The sequence below is a fragment of the Selaginella moellendorffii genome, unplaced genomic scaffold (genome assembly GCF_000143415.4).
Source record: "Selaginella moellendorffii unplaced genomic scaffold, v1.0 SELMOscaffold_112, whole genome shotgun sequence".
NCBI lineage: Eukaryota > Viridiplantae > Streptophyta > Lycopodiopsida > Selaginellales > Selaginellaceae > Selaginella > Selaginella moellendorffii.
Window position 1 is genome coordinate 54,095 of NW_003314373.1, and position 19,496 is coordinate 73,590.

The following is a 19,496-nucleotide window of genomic DNA, read 5'->3' on the forward strand; positions in this document are numbered from 1 at the left end:
TATATTTCTTCTCAACAATAACTTGCTAACATCTTTACAAAACCTTTGGCTAAAGTTCTATTTGTGGAACACAGGAATTCCATTGGAGTTGTGGCCAAGCCTTAACTAAGGAGAAGGTAGCAACAGCAGTCACACCCTTAGCTTTAGGAAAAGTGTTAGAGTCGAAATCCAAGGTGTGATAAATGCCTTGAATCATGGAGATCGAAGGCCACATTCAGTGGCAAATTTCAAAAGAAAATTTTGGATGTAACTAGTATATAGTTAGTGTTTCTTTCTTCTTTCATAAAAAAAAACCAATTATTTCTAGTTTCCTTCTGAAAAGAAGGAAATTTGTTCATTCTTTGCTCTCATGTTGGCTCTTTGTCACTAGACGTGGCAATCATCGATTGGCAAGAAGATTTGCATGGGCTATGGATGCCATGCCAATCTCAGCCAAGAAGATTTGGAATGTCGGGAAGACCAAGAGGTTTCGGAATGCTGGGAGTGAAAGAGGAGATGGCTAGAAGGTCAGTCCAAGGCATTGGAGCTGCTGCGATCGTGATCATTTGTCATCAACACCTGGAGGACCTGTTTGATGATTTTGAAGATTTCAATTCTGACACCAAGCTAAGATATCTGGATCAGCTATTTGTTGTCCCCAGGGCAGCAAGAGGAATACGAGGCCTTGGCCCAGAGTATGTGCTTGAACAGGCGCTGCAACAAGTAGATAACAAGACGCGGGAATCAAAAGTGAGAATGGTGTTGGAGAAGTACCCAATGCTTCTTTTTGAATCTTGGAAGTCCATCCTCGAGAAGTTGAATGGCGAGGAATGGTTTGATAATATCCATGGAGCTGGCTGGTACAAGCTGACACTGGAGGAAGAGGAGCAGTACAAGGACTTCCGTCTACTACATGCCATACTGCTAACGACAGCGAGTAAGTGTGTCAGTTTGCATGAATGTTTATGTTTGCTGCTGCTACAGGTCAAGCATTTGAGACTCACTCCTGAACAAGATCAAGGAGGAGACTGATTTTTCACGTGTCGTTAGTCTCTTCCAGTCCAGCAGCTGGGGTAAGTTGCGGGTGGTTCAAGAATTACATTGGAAACAAGTTTGGGTCAATTACTTGTCGTTGGGTTCTGGCACCTGTTATTCTGAGCCTTCAACATTTAGTAGCACTTTCCGCTACCGTGCAAGGCACTGGGAAATGGAGATCATGTAGGCCATCTCAAATGCATGACCTACTGTCTGGAATATTGGATTGCATGCATTGAGGAGCTGGGTGGAGGACTAAGGAAAGAGGAGCCGTGGACACGACAGGTGTTTTCAGACATGATGACGATATCTAGTGAAAAGGGCTTTTGGCCAGGAGTGGAGAAGCGGATAAAAGAATTTGAACAGGGATTTAAGTTTCTCGTGAAGATAGAGGCTACTACTCAGTTTAGCCACTGAAGTCTTCAACAAGCATATTCATGAGGTCCCTACTTTGGGAATTGGTGGGGAGATGACAAACCAACATTTGAAGCTGTTGTTCGTCTTTGATGAAGCTGTTACCTTCCAAAGATGGACAGTGGTAAGAAAACGTGTGCATCCCACTTCGAAGATCTGTTTAACTCTGTTCATGGACACTACATCCAGGGTCGCCAATTTCTTAGGACCCGAGTGGTGCGATCCTTCTGCGCGTCCCTAGGTTTAATCTTCCGTCTCCTTTAATTGCCTTCTTTAAGGGAGGGGAAAACAGCGAAATTGTTTTGAGGAGGTGGTTAGTAATGAGTGGATGATCAAGTATGGCCAGGTCTCCCTACTTGAGCAACCTCGCCAAGAATTCTACCTCTGAATCCTGCTTAGGAGCTACAGATGCAGTTAAAGTAGAGTTGTTTCAAGAGGTATTTGGGCTTGCACAGTATAAGCTTACTTTGGTTACGATTAGATATATCACCCAGTACAGCAAGCATGCATGCATTGCCATGTTGGGAATTAGATATGGGATTTTTATAGATCCTTTGCCAATCTTGTGGAGGATCTAATTGCGAACCATATGATGATTACATTATGTGTGACAAGTTGTTGAACTCGATTATTCTTTACGTGAACAACTGAGCCACTTGTTTCTGAAGTTGCATTGGTATTGTATCCAACAGTTCAAGAAGGGACCAGATGGCTACAGACTTCTGTTACAAAGGCAAACAGGAGGAGCTACTTCTAAGGATCATACTCTTAGAGACAGTAGACAAGGCATGGGAAATGACTGGAGAGAAATAATCTTGGTGTATAGTGGAAGAGTTTTTCTCTCAATTGGTGAAAATGCCACTCAGCAAGCTTGCACAGCAGAAGAAGTTGTCTCACTAGGAGAAGGTGCGAGCTATCACACAAGGCAAGATACTGCTTCTGCAGGATCTATAAAGCCAAGATAGACTTGTCTGATCTCCTTGAGGCATTTAAAAGGCGTTGTGGGATAGTATGCTACCATGGTGCGTCAGGTGTGGACTTCTTAGTGCCCATTCATTTGGGAGATATGAAGGACAGGCTGAACGTGAGTGTGCTCTTCATTCAGGCAAAAGATATGAATAGGTCATCGAGGCTGATTGATCTTGCAGAAAACTCTCCACAATTTTAGGCCTCGGATGTTTGGATGAGTCACCGTATCTGAGTTTATCTATGATTCTGGGAATGTGAACAAACTGGAGATGGTGGCGCTGGAGCACGTTTGGGATGCAGTTATTTCATGTAAAGAGGCTCAGAAGGCAGTGCAGCAGCTGGGGTTTAAGGTGGATGAAATTCGAAAGATAATAAATCCAAAAGAACAGGCACTTTTATATCATCTCTTTTCTGATTGTTTCTCTACAATATGGAGGCCAATACAAAACTAATGAAAGAGATGATACAACACCAAGAGAACCTGTTCTTGTTGAGCTCCCTCTCCATAGTCAGACCCTAGCTGAAAATCCAGTAAATCCAAAACAGGTTTGTGTTGGCACTTTTATATTTTTCCTGATTCTTTTTGTATGGTACAGTATAAAGGGAAGAATCCAACTCAACAAGAGCAGGTTCTATCTCTTTTCTTACTCTTGTTTTATGGTGCAGTCTTAGGGAGGGAAGGAAGTAGTCATTCAACGTTGGAAAGAATGGATGACAGCAGACATAAAAAAATCAGATCATAGTCAAAACTAAAGTCATGGACTGCTTGTCATTGAATGCTGACTTGCTGAAGAGTTTAGATGATATAAAGAATGTTCAGATGCTGCCACGGGAGATTGTTAAGATGATGCCAAAAGATGGCTTCAGGAGGCACCAGGTCATTAAGTAGGTTTGGGAAGTGCATGAGCCATTTTTGCAGGAGATGTTTGGGATCTTGAATATTAATGAATTGACTGTAAAGTGAGTGGAAGAGTCACTGTAATTGTCTTGGTGCAGTTTTCCCAAACACAAAAGAGTACTAGCCTGGTTTAACTTATAAGTTTGTCAACATCTTGTTGCTCAGAAGGCGTCCAAAGAGATGTATTATTTTTGGGATCCATTATAACTATTTGGATTGATTAGGTTTCTTTCTTCTACTCTTCTTACAATTCCCAGATATTTTAAAGCATGGAGACACTCCCCAATCCAAAACATCTTTAGCACACCTTTAACTCTAGTATAATGCTTTAGCTATTGTGCTTTCCATGCAATATGCTTATGCTAATGATTAGCTCTTTACTCCAGTGTCATAAATTTCTATAGCAGCTCTTCTATTTTTCATGTCTCATATTAAACAATATGCTATTTTATTTATATGTTAGTGGCATTTTGTTTTATTTTTTCTAGTGGACACTCCTTTATGTTTTAATACATGTGATTATAGGATGAAATTTAGATATGCTGTCACTATGGATCTTTGAAACTTTGAGGGATAATTTAGATAACATAACCATTAAGAGCTCTTTATTAAGCAAATTCTTTTTTAGTTGGTTTAAGGGAAAAACAATAAAATACACTACATTTATATGTCGTTGATGCCCTCTCTCATCTATTACTGATACATCCTCCCACCCATACCTCCTACCTGCCCACTCATGTTTTTTGCTTGTGACTCCTATTTGTAATTCCCATACTTGCAACTCTCAGCATATATTTTATTTAATTCCTATACCAATTTCATTATATTAAAAATCTTGTATTTTTTCTATGGTATCAATTTTTAAAGGTAAATAATAAATTTAACTTCATATTTCTTCAAGAAAATCATTCAGAATCAATCATGGCTTGATAAAATGCAATGATCTATAAAAATATAGATTATTTAGATTGAAATTTATTTAAATCAAATGAAACTATAATCCTATTATGTATATATTACACAAATGTGTGAATAAGTTTTTAGATGGTAAGAGGAGACAGAGTGATAAAATAGATTTTTGGAAATTCTCCAACAAAAATCATGATCATAAAGATTTGAAACAACCCCAAAACATTAAAGTTTATCATCAATTATGTATTTTATTTAATAAAAAATATTGTTACTAATTTTATGATACATGATAATGAATGACAATAAGTAAAAAAATATCCATCAAAATATGCAACATCAGCAAAATCTAATTAAATACTAAAATAGAGATAATTTATACTACATAAAATTTAGATGTGAATATATCACTTAAACTATTCCTCCATCAAAAGTTATAAAAATTACTTTACAATAAAAGATGATAAATATTTTATAAAATTTTTCTCATGAAAAAGTTAATGAAACTCGAAAATGATACAATAAAAAGTTCTAAGTTTAAAGCTAGGCCAAATGATCTTATTTATATTATAGTAAAATTTCAATAACACATTTATAGTTATAGTACATCTTTAAAACAAACAAAACCTTGAATAACATATAAAAAGAAAAATTTTAATAGTTTAAATAAAAAAAATTTTCTAGGTAAAAAAGGATTTTAAAAAAAAGTTTAAATGAAAATTTTAATTTTAGCAAATAATAAATGAAAAAGTTGGCAGAACTCATTTTATCAGTGTGTTATATTAAAGTGCATTAAAATAGTAAAATATAACTAAGGGTAACATAGAATAAATTTAAAGTGTGCATTGATTGAAATTTAAAAAAATTAATTTAAATTTGGTTAAATGAATGTGAAAAAAAAAGCCTATAAATCATATAAATGGAAAGAGTGAAAGAACATATTTAATAAGAGAATACTTACCTATCATGTTATATTACTACTCCTTTGTTTAATGTCTGCCACGTAGGCTTGCGCCACGTCGGACAGTAATGGCCACTAGTTTTCTTTGTGCCACGTATCCTCCAGTCTAGAAGCACGTATCGTTGTGTCAAGGCGCCAAGCCAGGAGCCAAGCGCTCCACACATCGCATTGCGCGATCCAGCAAGGTATTTTAGGGACTCTAGAACTCCAAATCCTCGCATTAGCAGTGTAGCTCGCATTGGAATCCACGATCGTCTAGCAATGGCGTCGGCCACAGCCAGCGTTGTGGCGATTCGAAGCCCTAGCTCCAGCGCGCTGGGCAAGGATTACCTCGGCCACAAGCTCGCGGTAAGCATCCAGCCTCTGGCAGTGCAGAGCTCGAGAATCCATGTCGTCGCATCCCAGCAGCAAGATTCTAGTGGCAGTAGCACCGGTAGGAGAGGATTGCTGAGAAAGATCGGTCTAGGCGTGGCTGGAATCTCGTCCTTGGTAGCTCAAAAGGCTAGAGCAGCGGAAGAACAGCAAGGGGTGGCCTCGTCAAGGATGTCCTACTCGAGATTTCTGGAATACTTGGACATGGATCGAGTTAAAAAGGTGGATCTTTTTGAGAATGGAACAGTGGCAATCGTGGAAGCTGTGTCACCCGAGCTTGGAAACAGGATCCAGAGAGTGAGAGTCCAGCTTCCAGGATTAAACCAAGAGCTGCTACAAAAATTCCGGGAGAAGAACATCGACTTTGCTGCTCATATACCACAGGAGGATCTGGGTTCCACCGTCGTCAACTTGCTTGGAAACTTAGCGTTTCCTCTTTTGCTCGTGGGTGGGCTCTTTCTTTTGTCACGAAGAGGAGGTGGAGGAATGCCGGGCGGGCCAGGGAATCCTCTGGCTTTTGGAAAGTCCAAGGCCAAGTTCCAGATGGAACCAAACACTGGGGTGACGTTTGCGGATGTTGCTGGAGTTGACGAGGCAAAGCAGGATTTCATGGAGGTGGTAGAGTTTCTAAAGAAGCCCGAGAGGTTTACTGCTGTGGGTGCAAGGATACCGAAAGGTGTGCTGCTGGTTGGGCCTCCAGGGACGGGGAAAACTTTGCTGGCCAAGGCCATTGCTGGAGAAGCTGGCGTGCCGTTTTTCTCAATCTCGGGGTCAGAGTTTGTGGAGATGTTTGTCGGGGTTGGAGCTTCGAGAGTGCGGGACCTGTTCAAGAAGGCCAAGGAGAATGCTCCATGCATTGTTTTCGTCGACGAGATTGATGCGGTGGGAAGGCAGAGAGGCACAGGAATCGGAGGAGGAAACGACGAACGAGAGCAAACTTTGAACCAGCTGTTAACGGAGATGGATGGCTTTGAAGGCAACACGGGTGTTATAGTGATCGCCGCCACCAACAGGTCAGATATTCTCGACTCTGCACTGCTGAGGCCAGGAAGATTTGACAGACAGGTAAGTCTGAAGATGCAATGCTCGTTCATCCTAAATGGTTTTTCTTTCCTTCGATAGGTGACTGTAGATGTGCCAGACGTGAGAGGCAGAACTGAGATTCTGAAAGTTCACGGAGCAAACAAAAAGTTTGAAGAGGACGTCAAGCTGGACATTGTTGCAATGAGAACTCCTGGCTTCAGTGGAGCGGACCTTGCGAACCTTCTGAACGAGGCAGCAATCCTGGCTGGGAGAAGAGGAAGAAGTGCGATATCCGCAAAAGAGGTGGATGACTCCATCGACAGGATTGTAGCTGGAATGGAAGGAACCGTCATGACCGATGGGAAAGTGAAAAGCCTGGTTGCTTATCACGAAGTCGGTCACGCTGTTTGTGCGTAAGTATCCGGCTACGTTTTCAGTCTTCCATGACTATCAATGTGTTTTGCAGAACACTGACACAGGGACACGATCCCGTCCAGAAACTGAGCCTGGTTCCACGAGGACAAGCTCGCGGATTGACATGGTTCATACCAGGTGAAGATCCAACTCTTATCTCCAAGCAGCAAATCTTCGCCAGAGTCGTGGGAGCCCTGGGTGGCCGAGCTGCGGAAGAGGTTATCTTTGGAGAGCCAGAGATGACAACCGGTGCTGCGGGCGATCTGCAGCAAGTCACACAGATGGCTCGCCAGGTACTTTGCGTGCTCCATTCCATGAATCCACAGGGAGAGGCTGAGCTCATGACGATGATTTTTTGCAGATGGTGACGGTGTTTGGAATGTCGGAGATCGGTCCTTGGTCGCTCGTCGATCCCTCGGCACAAGGTGGCGACGTGATCATGCGGATGATGGCGCGCAACAGCATGTCGGAGAAGCTCGCCGAGGACATCGACAGGTCTGTGAAGTCCATCGCGGACAAGGCGTACGAGATCGCGCTGGGTCACGTTCGGAAGAACAGAGCCGCCATCGACAAGATCGTCGAAGTTTTGCTGGAGAAGGAGACGATGGCGGGTGACGAGTTTAGAGCGTTGCTGTCGGAGTTCACAGAGATTCCTGCGCTCAACAAGGTGCCTACAGCTCCAGAGGATGCTCCACTCCCAGTTTAAAAGGGACCTGTAAAAACGAGTTATACTAACTTCATGAGTGAATGTTTTGGGTTGGAACTAATAATATAATATCCTCTTAGAATATTCATGTATTTTGAAGTAATTTGCAAGACCCAAATGCTCAAGATTTTAAATGCCTCACCAATTTGCCTAGTGCATTGCCATGCCCAAGCTCCACTGCTGCATCACACGTAGCATACCAATTCCTATTGCCACGCCTAAATCACATACCATTAATGTTAATGTTATACGAATATAATAGCAGAGGACGGACTTTGGCCAAGCCTTTCCAAGCAAATTATCTCGGCAATCCAAAGAAAAGAAAAGCTCGATGCCCAGGGAGAGGAGAGCATCATGTGGTCTCACTCCCATCGCCATGCCTGTGTTGCCACAACCTAGAGCTTAAAACTTGAGAACTGCATGTCTCTGCATCTATTATTCTCCCAAAGTTTAGCAAAAAAGATGTGAGAGCTTGTTCTTTAGAAGGCTCGCCCACATTTTGGCGATCAAATAATGAACCACTGGCAGCCCAACAGAATTATATTGCGGTGGAGAATTCCAAAGAGACTTGTTCTCTGGCGATCCAAACCCTGTGGATCCCAAAACCTTTGCGTCGATTCCAGTGGCTCTTATCAATTTCATCCCAGCGCAAAGACAAGACACAGCAAAGAGTGCTCGAGTTGAGGTTCTGTGTAGCGTGCCGCACTAAGGAGACCAATAGCAATCACACTTGTCTCGCAAGTTCTCCAAGACAAAAACACTACGCTCCTACCTTCTCCCCCAGCCCAGCCCAAAAGTGACCAGCTTGGGAAAAGAGAGGGGTACCGAGAATTGAACTCGGGACCTCTCATACCATAATGATATAATATGCCCTTAGAATATTCATTTTTATTTTGAATAGTAAAAGCTTGGAGTTAACTAATCTAATGTATAATTTATAGATTGCTGTTCAACAACTGGAAACAGAAAGATCTGTAACATTACAGACACAAGAAAATATCTAACATTGCAGCACACAAATTAACTGAAATTAAGCGAGTGTAAACACCGGGAATGCAAAACAAGTAATCGGAAGATGCTGCAGTGAGCAGATTAAGGCAAGTAAAATGACCCCCACCGCCATTTTCTTGCACAGCAAGCCAACCTTGATTCATCTCGGAAATGAATACCCAAAGGTGACTTGCCTAGCACTCATAAGTTGGTTGGAAATCAGTATTTTATTCACTCACTGACTTGTGCAAGGCTTCTTCTTCTTCTTCTTCTTCTTCTTCCAAGGTTTGGTTTTCCCTTCCTTCGCATGCACACCACTTCGGATCTCTTCCATAGTCTCTCTTTCGCTCTCTCCTCTTACCCTTTTGGTGGCATTTGCACAGTGCTGGCACCTCTCGAATTCCATCCAAAAGAGCTCCAGCTTCCATCATTTGAGCTTCTTTCTTTCGGGGTCTGAGCTTCGTCGCAAGAGCTGGATGAACTGACATAGCCGAGCTCCATCGAAGCAGCAGCGAGTAATACAATCACCCGAGAATTCACGATCCAATGACTTCGCGCTTAGATTTGTACTTACAGGTTTAGTTTTTTTGCAGGACAGGAATGTCTCCGTTTATGCACGGCCACTCGCACGTCCCTCCGGGTTTTCGGTTCCACCCCACGGACGAGGAGCTCGTCGGCTACTACCTGTACAAGAAGGTGTCCTCGGAGGCCATCGATCTCGACATAATCCGGGACATTGATCTCTACAAGATGGAGCCATGGGACCTGCAAGGTATGGAAGAATTTGTAGCCTCTAGACTCTAGAGCATTCCAACTTCTGCAAGAATGGTAAATCTTTGACAAAGGTTGGGATCACAGAGGATTGCGCGAGCTCGGCAGATCAGAGCGAGTGGTACTTCTTCAGCCACAAAGACAAGAAGTATCCGACCGGGAGCCGAACCAACAGGGCCACAACAGCGGGGTTCTGGAAGGCAACAGGGAGGGACAAAGCCATCCACACCAAGTTCAAGCTGATTGGGATGAGGAAGACGCTGGTGTTCTACAAGGGACGGGCGCCAAACGGGCAGAAGACCGACTGGATAATGCACGAGTACCGGCTGGAGGACGAGCAAAGCGGCAGCGTAAGCTAGAAACTTGGAATCTATCTTTCTCATCTTAAAAGTACCCCAATTTTTCGCAGGAAGAAGGATGGGTGGTGTGCCGGATGTTCAAGAAGAGGCCGCCGCAGCGATGCCAGAGCACGGGCTCTTGTTCATATCTCTACGACGAGCACCAGCACCAGCAGCAGCAGCAGGAGCAGCAACACCACCACCAGCAGCAAAACATGGCGGCGTCCAGCAGCAGCTGCATGCAAATGCAACAGCAGCCTGTGGATCTCTTCTCGTACAAGCACGAAACGTTGAATCCCAGCATCGAGAGCAGTAGAAACACGTACCAGGATCCCTTTTCTCATCTCCCGCAGCTGGAAAGCTACGAGGTACGTCCTGCAAAAACATCGCCTTTCAAGTGTCAGTAACACGAGTACTATGATTTGCATTTTTCACCCGCAGTAAGCAGTAGCTTGCAAGGCGCGCCATTTTCTTCTTTACCCCTACACTGTGACATTCCAAAAGCATAAGGACGGCCACCAACACAAGCGCAAAAAGACAACATTGATAAGTCTTGCTCGATGTGAATAGCTAACCTTTGACATCGTCCGTCAACCCTGTGAAATTGTTGATCCTTCACTAACATTATCAATAATAAAGCGAGAGAGAAAGAAGATCGAGAGCGTCTCAGCCTTCATTGAAAAAACGTACCATGGATCTAGAATACAATGTCGCAGTAGGCTATAGTACGACGATCTTCTCACAAACTATCTTCCCTGCATTATTCTGCTAAAAACTTGGCTGTTGCCTGCCAGTGTAGCTTCCCACTCAATGGAGTTAAACAAAACGTGAGAGAGCGTGAACACGACCTGCTTCATGTCCGGCCTCAGCAGAGGGTCTTCCTCCACGCACTGCTTTCCAAGAACTGACACCTTCAGCCGGTCGAAACAAAGCCAGTTAGATCTCACAAGGTACTCTTTGATCGAAAAATCGACTGCGACTTACTTTGTGCAAGCACTCGCTCGGGTATGTGTTGTCCAGTGTTGGATCCGCTACGTCCCTTAGCCTTCCAATGCTTACGGGGGTTGCGTCTTTCAACGCTGATAGCATCTGCAGCGCTAAGAGAATGCATCAGAAGAGAGAGAGAGAGAGAGAGAAATGCTATCTACATATACGCGATGCTTACAACGGAGATCAACGATCGTCTTTCTGGAGTGCTTGGGATGTGGAGTCTGCTTTTTGAAATCGCTTCCTGGCCTGTGATGAGCTCGAAAAGGACTACGCCGAATGAATACACATCGGACTTTGTAGTGGCATGTCCATTACGCATGTACCTGGTTTAATAGAGAATGACTCAGGACGGGGACCATCGAATTTGAAACTATAAAACTCGTACTTACTCCGGAGCAAGATATCCAAAGGTTCCTACGATGCGGGTAAGAACCCCATTCTCTTCACCTTGTTCAATTAGTTTTGCCAAACCAAAATCTGCGATCTTTGGACACCAAATAAAAAATGAGAAAACCAAATCCATTTCACGCATCATAGAACGTACCTTTGCTCTAAAGCTACCATCCAACAAGATATTGCTTGATTTAATATCTCGGTGAAGATAATGCTGCTTTGTATGATCATGAATGTATTCTAGTCCTCTAGCGGCGTCCAGAGCAATTTGTACTCTTGTTACCCATGATAGCGGCGTGTATCCTGCGTAGAGACGCATTGAAACTTAAGAAGAGATTTCATGTCGTGATGCATACCTTTAGAAAGCGGCTCATGAAGCCTATCACTGAGCGACCTGTTTTCCGCAAACTCATACACAAGAAAGAGCTCCTCGCCGCAGGAAGCATATCCAATAAGCTCCACCTAATAAAATAATCGTTCGACTTGGTAGAATTTGCAGCAAGCTTTACCAAGTTGAAGTGGTGAGCCTTGCAGAGGACTTGAATTTCCACCATAAACTCCTTTGCTTTGGTAGCTTTCATTCTCTTTACTGCCACTTCCTGAAAACTCTCATCAGTTCAACGTTTTCCACAACTATTTCTCATATACCTGATTACGAAGAATCCCATGAAACACCGAGCCGTAAGCTCCCTGCCCGAGCTTTTTGCTCTCCTTGAAGCAGTCTGTGGCTGCTTCGATTTCCTCGTAGGAAAATACCAAAGGCTTCTCAACATTCGTCACTTTGCTCATGAGCTCTGAGAAGAAAACAATGATATCAAGGAATGTTTTTGCTCGTTTCCTTTGAAGAACAGATACCTTTGGAAAATGCGGGTGTTTTGGCGACTGGAAACTCCTTTGGCTCTCGCAAGAAACATCGTCTTGCGGAATAAATCGCACACCCCAGCGCCAATGCAATCACGAGCGCGCCAGAAGCTGCGATCCCGACAACAGCACCCAGTGGCAATCGAGATTTCCTTCTCTTTCCGCCAAAAACCGCTGGATTCCCTAAAACCCGTGAAAAACCTCTCAACAAATCTCTACAAAAGCTTACGCTGCTCCTGCGCGCCACCATCCAAGCCTGGCGCGATCGCCTCGGTGCTCCCGGGAGCTGCATTGGCGGGGCGCCATAGAAATTTAGAACCAGCGAAGAAGAAATCCAAGAACCCTAGAAAACTTCTCTACGTACGTGTTGTCACTGGAATGTAGTAAACCACCCCGCTGGCCAAGAACGCGCCATTGCCGTCGATGTGGTTGAGCTGGCTGATATCGCTCCCATTGGTGCCGTACCGGAGGGCAAGGAGAGCCAGCGTGTCCTTGTTCTGGACCACGTGGCTCACCAGGTACGGATAGGTGTTACTGGAACAGCCACATAGAAGCCAGGTGTATCCAGAGGCGGTGTTATTCTGCGCTTCCTTCCATTCCAAGCCTTGGAAGTCGCGAGGAGGGGATGGGATTCGAACCGTATAGCCGTAGAGGTGCGAGGAAGACGAGCACCCGCAAGTGATCTTCACGAAGATGGAGGTTTGATTGGAGGAGCTGGGCGCAAACATGGTGTTGTTGTCGATCGCGATGGCTGGAGGCCACACATCAAACATGGATTCCACGTCCTGGAGCGATTGATCCACTGGGAGCATGTAATGGAGGAACGCAGAGCACGTCCTTGCTGGGTCGGAGCAATTGAGCGGATTGGCGAGCTGGGCGGTGCCAATTGCGATAGAGGACGCGAGGAGGAGGAGACCCAGATGGATCCGTGCGCCAAATCTGCAAGAAATCATGGGGAATTGAGAGACCTGGTGGTGGATTTGGAGGATTTGCTGGCCCCCGCCCGTGGCGCCGAGGCTTCCTCGCCTTGATTTCATCGAATTGATGTGGAGGGAGAGCAAATCTAGTGACTGTTTGCTAGATAGCTCGTTTGGTGTGAGCCATTGAGACGAGGAAGAATAGAGGGATTGATCAAAGACCACGAAGGAGACAAAATCTGGAACAGCAGCGAGCTACATTGCATTGCAAAAGAAGTCTTCCGGATTGGAAAGGTGAAAAGAAAGAAGGGAGGGCGCTTTGATTCCCTTTGTTGAGCACAGCAAAGATGCTCGCTCGCAAGAAAACACAGAGAACGAAGATTTCTACATCGTTTGTTCTGGTAGGACCAGTTTGATCGCCGAAAGGACTGTAGTACCAATGTCCATAAATACGTATGCCCCGCCCACTGTACGCAACGCCCACGCAATCACAGTGCCAGTCCAAAGTCAGTCAAAATGTTCGATCAGTCCACGATAGCCAACGTCTGGTCAAAGAGTCCATTCTAATGAGTGTTCTTGCTGGATCGCAATCTAGAGGCGAGGAAGCTCGCGATTCCGAATGGAATTGCCGTGGATTGGTATCTCTGGCTGATGAGCGGGTCGGGAACCGCGAGATTCCCCTCGAGCATCTTGACGACATTGCCCATGCCCGGCCGGGCGGATGGATCGTCCTGGATGCAGCACAGCGCAACGAGCACGAATCTCTCCACCTCGCTGCTCGAGTAGCTCCATCCCTTGAGCCTGGGGTCGAGCAGCTCCACCAGGTCGCTCTGCTCGGCGTGGAAAGGGCGATGATCGTCGTCGCTATCGCTGTGGTGGTCGATCGCGTCCAGGAACTCGAGCGCTTGCTTGCCGCTCACGATCTCGAGTAGCACGATGCCGAAGCTGTAGACGTCGATCTTGAGCGAGACCTCGCAGCGCAGCCACTCGGGAGCCATGTATCCGGGAGTTCCTCGCAGCGCCGTGTCGCGGAGATTGTTGGATCCCTTGGCAGCGAAGATGGCGAGGCCAAAGTCGGAGATCTTGGCCTTGAACTCCACGTCGAGAAGGATGTTCTGCGGCTTAATATCCAGGTGGAGGATGGATTGATCGCAGCCTTCGTGGAGATACGAGAGACCCTTTGCGATGTCAAGCGCGATCTTGGACCGAGTTCTCCAGTCGAGGAAGTTGTTATCGTCTCGAGCGAAGATCCACATATCCAGCGATCCGTTTGGCATGTACTCGTAGACCAGGAGCGTGTGCTTGTGCTCGTCGCAGCAAAAACCGATGAGCTTCACCAAGTTGGAGTGGTGGACGCTGCCGATGGCGATCACCTCGGCTCGAAACTGGTCGTCTCCGCCACCTCGGGAGCTCTCGAGCCGCTTGATTGCAACTTTGGTGCCGTCTTCCAGCATTCCATGGTAGACCGTGCCGAAGCCCCCCCGTCCCAATTTCCGGCTAAAGTTGGCGCTGGCGTTCTTGAGCTCCAGGAACGTGAACCGCCGTGGAACTCCCGGGATGGACTCGAGGAGCTCGTCACTCACGTTCTTTTGCCTGGACAGGCTCCGCAAGTAGAGCAGCGCGAGTGGAACGAGCACAAGCGTGGCGATGGCGAGAGATACCGCCAGCCACATTGCTGTTCTTCGTCGTCTTTGTCGTCCGCTACTGCTGCTCGACTGCGGAGGATTCTCGACTTTGATGAAGGCTAGCGAGGTAGCGCTGCTGCTGCCGGTGACGTTGATGAGCGAGAGAACGTTGCGGAAGCCATAGCACAGGCTCCTGTTCCGGACGTCTTTGAAGATGGCAACGTCCCAGGAACAGTTCTCCACGATCAGCTTCATGCACTCGTCCACGGAGCTCACTGGAATTCCTGCGTCAAACTGCGTCGAGAAGTAGTCCGTGTTCTCCAGCCGGATCAAACGCTGCGAGCTTGCGTTTTTGTTGCAAAGTAGCGGCCGGCGAAGCTCGCAAGTTCTCTTCGATCCACGAAAGTCCTCCGAGGGACAGCTACAATTTCCATTCCCCGAGCAAATCCCGTATCTCCTACACTTGAATGGAAGGCTACACTCTCCCGCTAGAGGAACCTGGAACTTACTCCCCTGGAGCTTCTTGTTGAGAGGAAATGGCTTGCCGGTCTCGAAGTGGAGATTCAAGCTTCCATCGCGTTCCAGACGCATGAAACGCAAGGTCCTGTTTTTCGTCCTCACTTTGGTCCGGTCGAGCATGGTGAAGTTGGCGGAGAACACTGCGAGGAGATCTCTCGTCTTGGAAAACTTGAGCCAGCCGATGGTGGCATTGACATCGCTCTTCAAAGACCAGGCTGCGTAGCTCGACAGCGTCTGCTCCATCGTGTTGTTCACGTACATCACCACCTTTCGCTCCTCCACGACCAGCGAGTAGTCTCCAGTCCTCAAGTCCAGCCCCGACGAAGATTTGTAAGCCTCGAGCTTCTTCCCGATATGGAGCATCTGCTCGGGCATGAGAGTATCCGTTGGATGATCGAAACTTCTCCAGACTTCTGTCCCGTTGGCCGTGACAAGCACCAGATTTCCAGACATCTTGAGCTTTAGCATGCGGACTCCCAAGTTGGAGGTGTTGGTCGACCAGACGAGTCCTCTCCTTGCATCCCTGAGTTCTAAGTTCCCTTGAGCAGTGAGCACGATTGTGGATTGCGGAGAAACTGGATCGTTCCCGTTCGCCGTCCACACGAGATGATCTGGGAGGAAGCCACCATCTTTACCGAGGAAGGCGACACCGAGAACCAGGCACTTTTGCGGTCTATTTGGACACTGTACCGAAGAGAAGCCACAGCCTATGTTCTTGGTAGCGTTGTTGACGAGAAGAACCATACCTTCGGCTACTTGGTTCGAGGACCCGATCTTGAAAGTTGTGAAGTTTCTGATCAATTGAGCTGTGGATTCTCCTGCGAACAACGTGAGAAGAAGCAGCTGCGTGACGAGTATCACCTGGAGCCATGAAGGAGCTTCATCCATGCTGATCGAGTATGAAAACTTGGGAACGAAAGCATCCCCTGGGGACTCGTTGCCGATCTTCGATGGACACGAAGTTACTCGTCGTCCAGCAATTATGAATAGCATGGAGCCTCGTTGCTTGGAGTTTAGTGACACCACTGTTGAAGCCAGCCAAAGATGCCTGTCCTTGTAAAAAACAATGGTATAAGACGATGAGAGATGCCTTTACAACGAACTTAGAGTAATTTTTCTATTGTAACGTAGCCTTGTTTGATTCAAGATCACACTGTGTGTTAACCTTTCTGTGTTATTCCTGTTATAAGAATTAAGACACTTGGATGTTTAAGCTGAAACTACGAAACTAGAAAAAAATTACTCTACAGAATTGGTATGGAAATTTCTTACTCCTCCTTGCATGACATCAATGATGTTTGGGATCACAGCGGCAACCATGAAACGGACCGCCATGAATCCTAGCCAGCGCAATCACTTACAAACAAAGACAAAGCTTCCGGATCATTGAGACAAGAACTTCGCCAAGATTTTTCTCACCTGTGATTGCGCTTTACTTCCATCTATGATCGCTCGTTCATTTGGGAGCGCAGGATCGTTCTTCGAGTTATTTTCATTTCTGTCTAGCCTCTCCGAGGGGCGAGTAGTTTACAATGTTTCCTTGACTTCATAGGTAGTCTCTTGCACGAAACCGTGTTACTTTGTAGACTTGATCCAGCGTTGGAAGTTTGTGATCAAGGCTCCAGGCTCGAGAGTCGGTTTCATGCTCGATCGGCAGGAATAAATAAAACTCCTCAATGCCTCCAATTTCACTCAGCGCTCAGCAACTTCCCTGGAAGATTTTGCTGAATCAAATCTTTGATGGAGGCCCCTGGTTTCGTCCGACACGCTGTTGGAGCCAGCGAGAGCTACTTGCTTCTTGCAAAAAACAATGGTATAAGACAATGAAAGATGGCTTTCTCGCAAACTTACTGTCGGGAGAAAAAACTGTCTATATCGTAGCGAGTCTATTACGGCCACAACTGTGTGTAAAACTTGATTAAATTGGCGCCACTTGGATCCTTGATCAAGTGCTTGACCAGTTGCATGCGGAGCGTGTTTGGAGCAACTAGAAACGTGAGCAGTGCAAACCATATCAGCTCAGCAGAGGAGAGATCAGCTGCAAGGAAGCCTTTCCACATCCTAGCAAGAAAAGAGTCAGCTTTTCCAGTGTATTGATTGACGTTTCAGTCGGTACCTTTCAGGAAGTTTGAAGAACGTCTGGAAGAATGTCCGCATGCTTTGCACGTCAAGCTGCAGCAGTAGCTCGAGGCCAAAGAAAAAGAATGCTCGCTGTCGTTTCCTTTCGTTAGGCCAAAGCACGTTCCATGCTACACATGAAAAAGCTCATCAAAGAAGCGATATAATATGCAAGTCTTTCTTACCCTCGAGGGCTGCGGATATGGAATCCCTTTGAAGTTGAAGATAACCAGGACTGGCTTTTCGAGGCTGTAGTGCTGCCGCAATAGCAGCTGCATAGGTAGGGGCTTCGGACAATGAACGAACAACTGAATAGCCTGCATCAATATCCACGTCTCAGACCATATGCAATGAACGAAAGCAAAGGAAGAGAAAAAAAAAGCTAAACCTGTTGCAGGATGAACCATGCTTGCAGCTGCACCAAATGCCAAGTGCTGCTGATTTGTGTCTGGAAGGGTGGCACCAACAGGTATATAAGACCATTCCTTGCAATAAACCAACCAGGTAAGTCGCCTGAATCCAAGATACAGGAGCTTACTTCTTCGTACATGTGAACAACTTTCACTCCAAGCTTGTTTAACCGCGTATAAAGCCGGTCCTTCAGCGTATTGAATGACATAACAGGTCTTGCAGCTAGACAGGTTTCCTGCAAAATGATCAGGTCAAGCTCGCATAGAGAAACAAAGGAAGAATTATTAACCTCAAAAAAGACTCTGGTTTCTGAGAAAGGCATGACATACAGAAACGACGGAACTTCGCCCTCTCCAGATTCAGCTTTGTAATCTCGATAGTCCATAAACACCATCACATTCGGATCGTACGGATGTTTCTCGACCTGCAATAGAAAAAAACTCAATCCTTAAACAATCAAAATGCACGATCCTCGAACCTCAACTTCAATGCCGTATGCCGTCTGGACGCTCATTCCTCGCTCTTCAAGCGCCTCGTACTTCAAAAACTTACCAGATGCCGCACCTGAAGCAAATGTAGCCAACCTGCAAACTACTGTGAATCAGGAGAACATGCCGCCGCAATGAACAGAGAACCTGCACTTGATGGATTTCCCACTGGCGCACGCAAGTGTACTCCCACTGTTCTTGTCAACCCGGGAAATATCTTCAACTTCCGAGCAGTGATACAAAACGTTCGCTTCTTGGCACCTGTCATAAAAAACTAGTTATGCTCTCGACCAACCAGACAGAACTAAAGAATGAAAAACTGTCACACACCTCCTCAGCAGTTCTTCCCGAAGTCGGTCGCGTCCCACGCGACCATAAGCACGCCCCAGCAGCAAACAATCGTTATCCGTGAAGTACATAGCCGTGTCTTTCCAAGTATGCTCGATGCAACTTTCCAGCCCAAGAGCTGCCAGGAAAACAAAAGACGCAAACCGTAAAGCTCAGCTGCCTTTGACAAAAACGTGAGAGGTTTTTTTTTGCGTACCATCAAACTCGTCCTGCCAAACTCCATAGTTGTTCGTGAATGGCATGTCCGGACCCACGAGCACCACACTCAATCCTCGCCTGGCTGCCTCGGAAGCTAGCGCGAGCCCTGCTGGTCCACAGCCTATCACGGCCAGATCAAGCACCTTATCGTCAGTGAATGCCGTCAACTGGATCAAAAAACCAAAGTGAGAAAAACAAGGAAAAACAAAACGAAGAACACCATCGAACCTTGTCAGCGATCTTTGGTTGATCCATGGGCTTCAAAGCTTGCATCTGGACGAAGCTAAGCTCTTGGCCCCCAGCCTTGACATAGTCTCCCTCGTCGACATACTTTTTCTGGAGAGGAGCCACTGTTGCCTTGGCATAGCTTTGCCGCCTTCTTGAGCTCCTACAGTATGAAATCCTGGCAACTCCACAGCCCTCTTGCAATTCTTTGGTGAGAAAACCAGTCGAGAAGGCGGTGGATGGCTTGATCAAAGATGCCATCGCAAGAAAAAGTAGCTCAATTTGCGTCGGCCACAAATTTCCTCTCTATGCACGTCACAGCAAATGTATTTTAAGAAACGTCTCCAGGAATGTCCGCTAGGAGAGACAAAGAATCTCCTATTCACTACAGACAGCTCCTATTGAAATCACCCGGCATTCCTGAAAGATCGCATGGATTCGATCAGCATGGAGCATCCAATCGACAGGGACAAGAGAATAGGAGATTCCTTACCTGGAGCGGGCACTCTCCGCCATCGCAACGATAGCAGCAACCATAGCTGGAAAGAACCCTAAATCCAAATCGACGGCTGGGACCGTCTTATCCAGTGGGATAGCCCGCCAAATATTTTGGAGCAAAACCCT

The 19,496-nt window shown here is 46.1% G+C and overlaps 5 protein-coding genes and 1 long non-coding RNA gene across 6 annotated transcripts; 3 read left to right on the forward strand and 3 right to left on the reverse strand.

Moving 5' to 3' along the window:
- The first annotated feature begins 5,252 nt into the window (after positions 1 to 5,252).
- On the forward strand, positions 5,253 to 7,768 carry LOC9659146 (ATP-dependent zinc metalloprotease FTSH 2, chloroplastic). The gene is made up of 4 exons (XM_002990737.2): positions 5,253 to 6,602; positions 6,660 to 6,973; positions 7,027 to 7,267; positions 7,336 to 7,768. The coding sequence occupies exons 1-4, from the start codon at positions 5,427 to 5,429 to the stop codon at positions 7,678 to 7,680; spliced, it is 2,076 nt and encodes a 691-aa protein (XP_002990783.1). The 5' UTR covers positions 5,253 to 5,426; the 3' UTR covers positions 7,681 to 7,768.
- A 1,502-nt stretch (positions 7,769 to 9,270) lies between these two features.
- On the forward strand, positions 9,271 to 9,800 carry LOC9658547 (NAC domain-containing protein 76). Its single transcript, XM_024664588.1, has 2 exons — positions 9,271 to 9,442; positions 9,529 to 9,800. The coding sequence occupies exons 1-2, from the start codon at positions 9,271 to 9,273 to the stop codon at positions 9,798 to 9,800; spliced, it is 444 nt and encodes a 147-aa protein (XP_024520356.1).
- Positions 9,801 to 9,993: 193 nt separating this feature from the next.
- LOC112342554 lies at positions 9,994 to 10,443 on the forward strand. Its single transcript, XR_002991005.1, has 2 exons — positions 9,994 to 10,147; positions 10,221 to 10,443. It is a non-coding gene; the product is annotated as an uncharacterized LOC112342554 (long non-coding RNA).
- On the reverse strand, positions 10,430 to 13,367 carry LOC9658548 (lysM domain receptor-like kinase 3). The gene is made up of 11 exons (XM_002990798.2): positions 12,388 to 13,367; positions 12,253 to 12,309; positions 12,018 to 12,197; positions 11,811 to 11,956; positions 11,672 to 11,761; positions 11,519 to 11,624; positions 11,314 to 11,465; positions 11,159 to 11,253; positions 10,945 to 11,092; positions 10,764 to 10,868; positions 10,430 to 10,690 (listed from the first exon to the last, which is right to left on the reverse strand). The coding sequence occupies exons 1-11, from the start codon at positions 13,058 to 13,060 to the stop codon at positions 10,526 to 10,528; spliced, it is 1,917 nt and encodes a 638-aa protein (XP_002990844.2). The 5' UTR covers positions 13,061 to 13,367; the 3' UTR covers positions 10,430 to 10,525.
- Positions 13,368 to 13,503: 136 nt separating this feature from the next.
- LOC112342558 (G-type lectin S-receptor-like serine/threonine-protein kinase SD2-5) lies at positions 13,504 to 16,077 on the reverse strand. The gene has a single exon (XM_024664589.1). The coding sequence runs from the start codon at positions 16,075 to 16,077 to the stop codon at positions 13,504 to 13,506; it is 2,574 nt and encodes an 857-aa protein (XP_024520357.1).
- Positions 16,078 to 16,549: 472 nt separating this feature from the next.
- LOC9659149 (lycopene epsilon cyclase, chloroplastic) lies at positions 16,550 to 19,405 on the reverse strand. Its single transcript, XM_002990801.2, has 13 exons — positions 19,366 to 19,405; positions 18,876 to 19,292; positions 18,646 to 18,814; positions 18,432 to 18,567; positions 18,249 to 18,362; positions 18,092 to 18,197; positions 17,903 to 18,037; positions 17,741 to 17,848; positions 17,591 to 17,687; positions 17,388 to 17,519; positions 17,201 to 17,333; positions 16,936 to 17,145; positions 16,550 to 16,878 (listed from the first exon to the last, which is right to left on the reverse strand). Exons 2-12 carry the CDS (start codon positions 19,131 to 19,133, stop codon positions 16,974 to 16,976), a joined length of 1,560 nt encoding a protein of 519 aa, XP_002990847.1. The 5' UTR covers positions 19,134 to 19,292; positions 19,366 to 19,405; the 3' UTR covers positions 16,550 to 16,878; positions 16,936 to 16,973.
- Between the last annotated feature and the right edge of the window lie 91 nt (positions 19,406 to 19,496).

Coding starts and splice junctions, on each gene's coding strand:
- LOC9659146 (XM_002990737.2), top strand. CDS start 5,427: ATGGCGTCGGCCACAGCCAGCGTTGTGGCGATTCGAAGCCCTAGCTCC. Junction 6,603..6,659: donor CAGGAAGATTTGACAGACAG/GTAAGTCTGAAG, acceptor TTCCTTCGATAG/GTGACTGTAGATGTGCCAGA. Junction 7,268..7,335: donor TCACACAGATGGCTCGCCAG/GTACTTTGCGTG, acceptor GATTTTTTGCAG/ATGGTGACGGTGTTTGGAAT.
- LOC9658547 (XM_024664588.1), top strand. CDS start 9,271: ATGTCTCCGTTTATGCACGGCCACTCGCACGTCCCTCCGGGTTTTCGG. Junction 9,443..9,528: donor GGAGCCATGGGACCTGCAAG/GTATGGAAGAAT, acceptor TTGGGATCACAG/AGGATTGCGCGAGCTCGGCA.
- LOC9658548 (XM_002990798.2), bottom strand. CDS start 13,060: ATGAAATCAAGGCGAGGAAGCCTCGGCGCCACGGGCGGGGGCCAGCAA. Junction 11,093..11,158: donor TTTGGATATCTTGCTCCGGA/GTAAGTACGAGT, acceptor CTATTAAACCAG/GTACATGCGTAATGGACATG. Junction 10,869..10,944: donor GACGATCGTTGATCTCCGTT/GTAAGCATCGCG, acceptor TTAGCGCTGCAG/ATGCTATCAGCGTTGAAAGA.
- LOC112342558 (XM_024664589.1), bottom strand. CDS start 16,077: ATGCTATTCATAATTGCTGGACGACGAGTAACTTCGTGTCCATCGAAG.
- LOC9659149 (XM_002990801.2), bottom strand. CDS start 19,133: ATGGCATCTTTGATCAAGCCATCCACCGCCTTCTCGACTGGTTTTCTC. Junction 18,363..18,431: donor CGGGAAGAACTGCTGAGGAG/GTGTGTGACAGT, acceptor TTTTTATGACAG/GTGCCAAGAAGCGAACGTTT. Junction 17,688..17,740: donor TTGTTCACATGTACGAAGAA/GTAAGCTCCTGT, acceptor GTTTATTGCAAG/GAATGGTCTTATATACCTGT.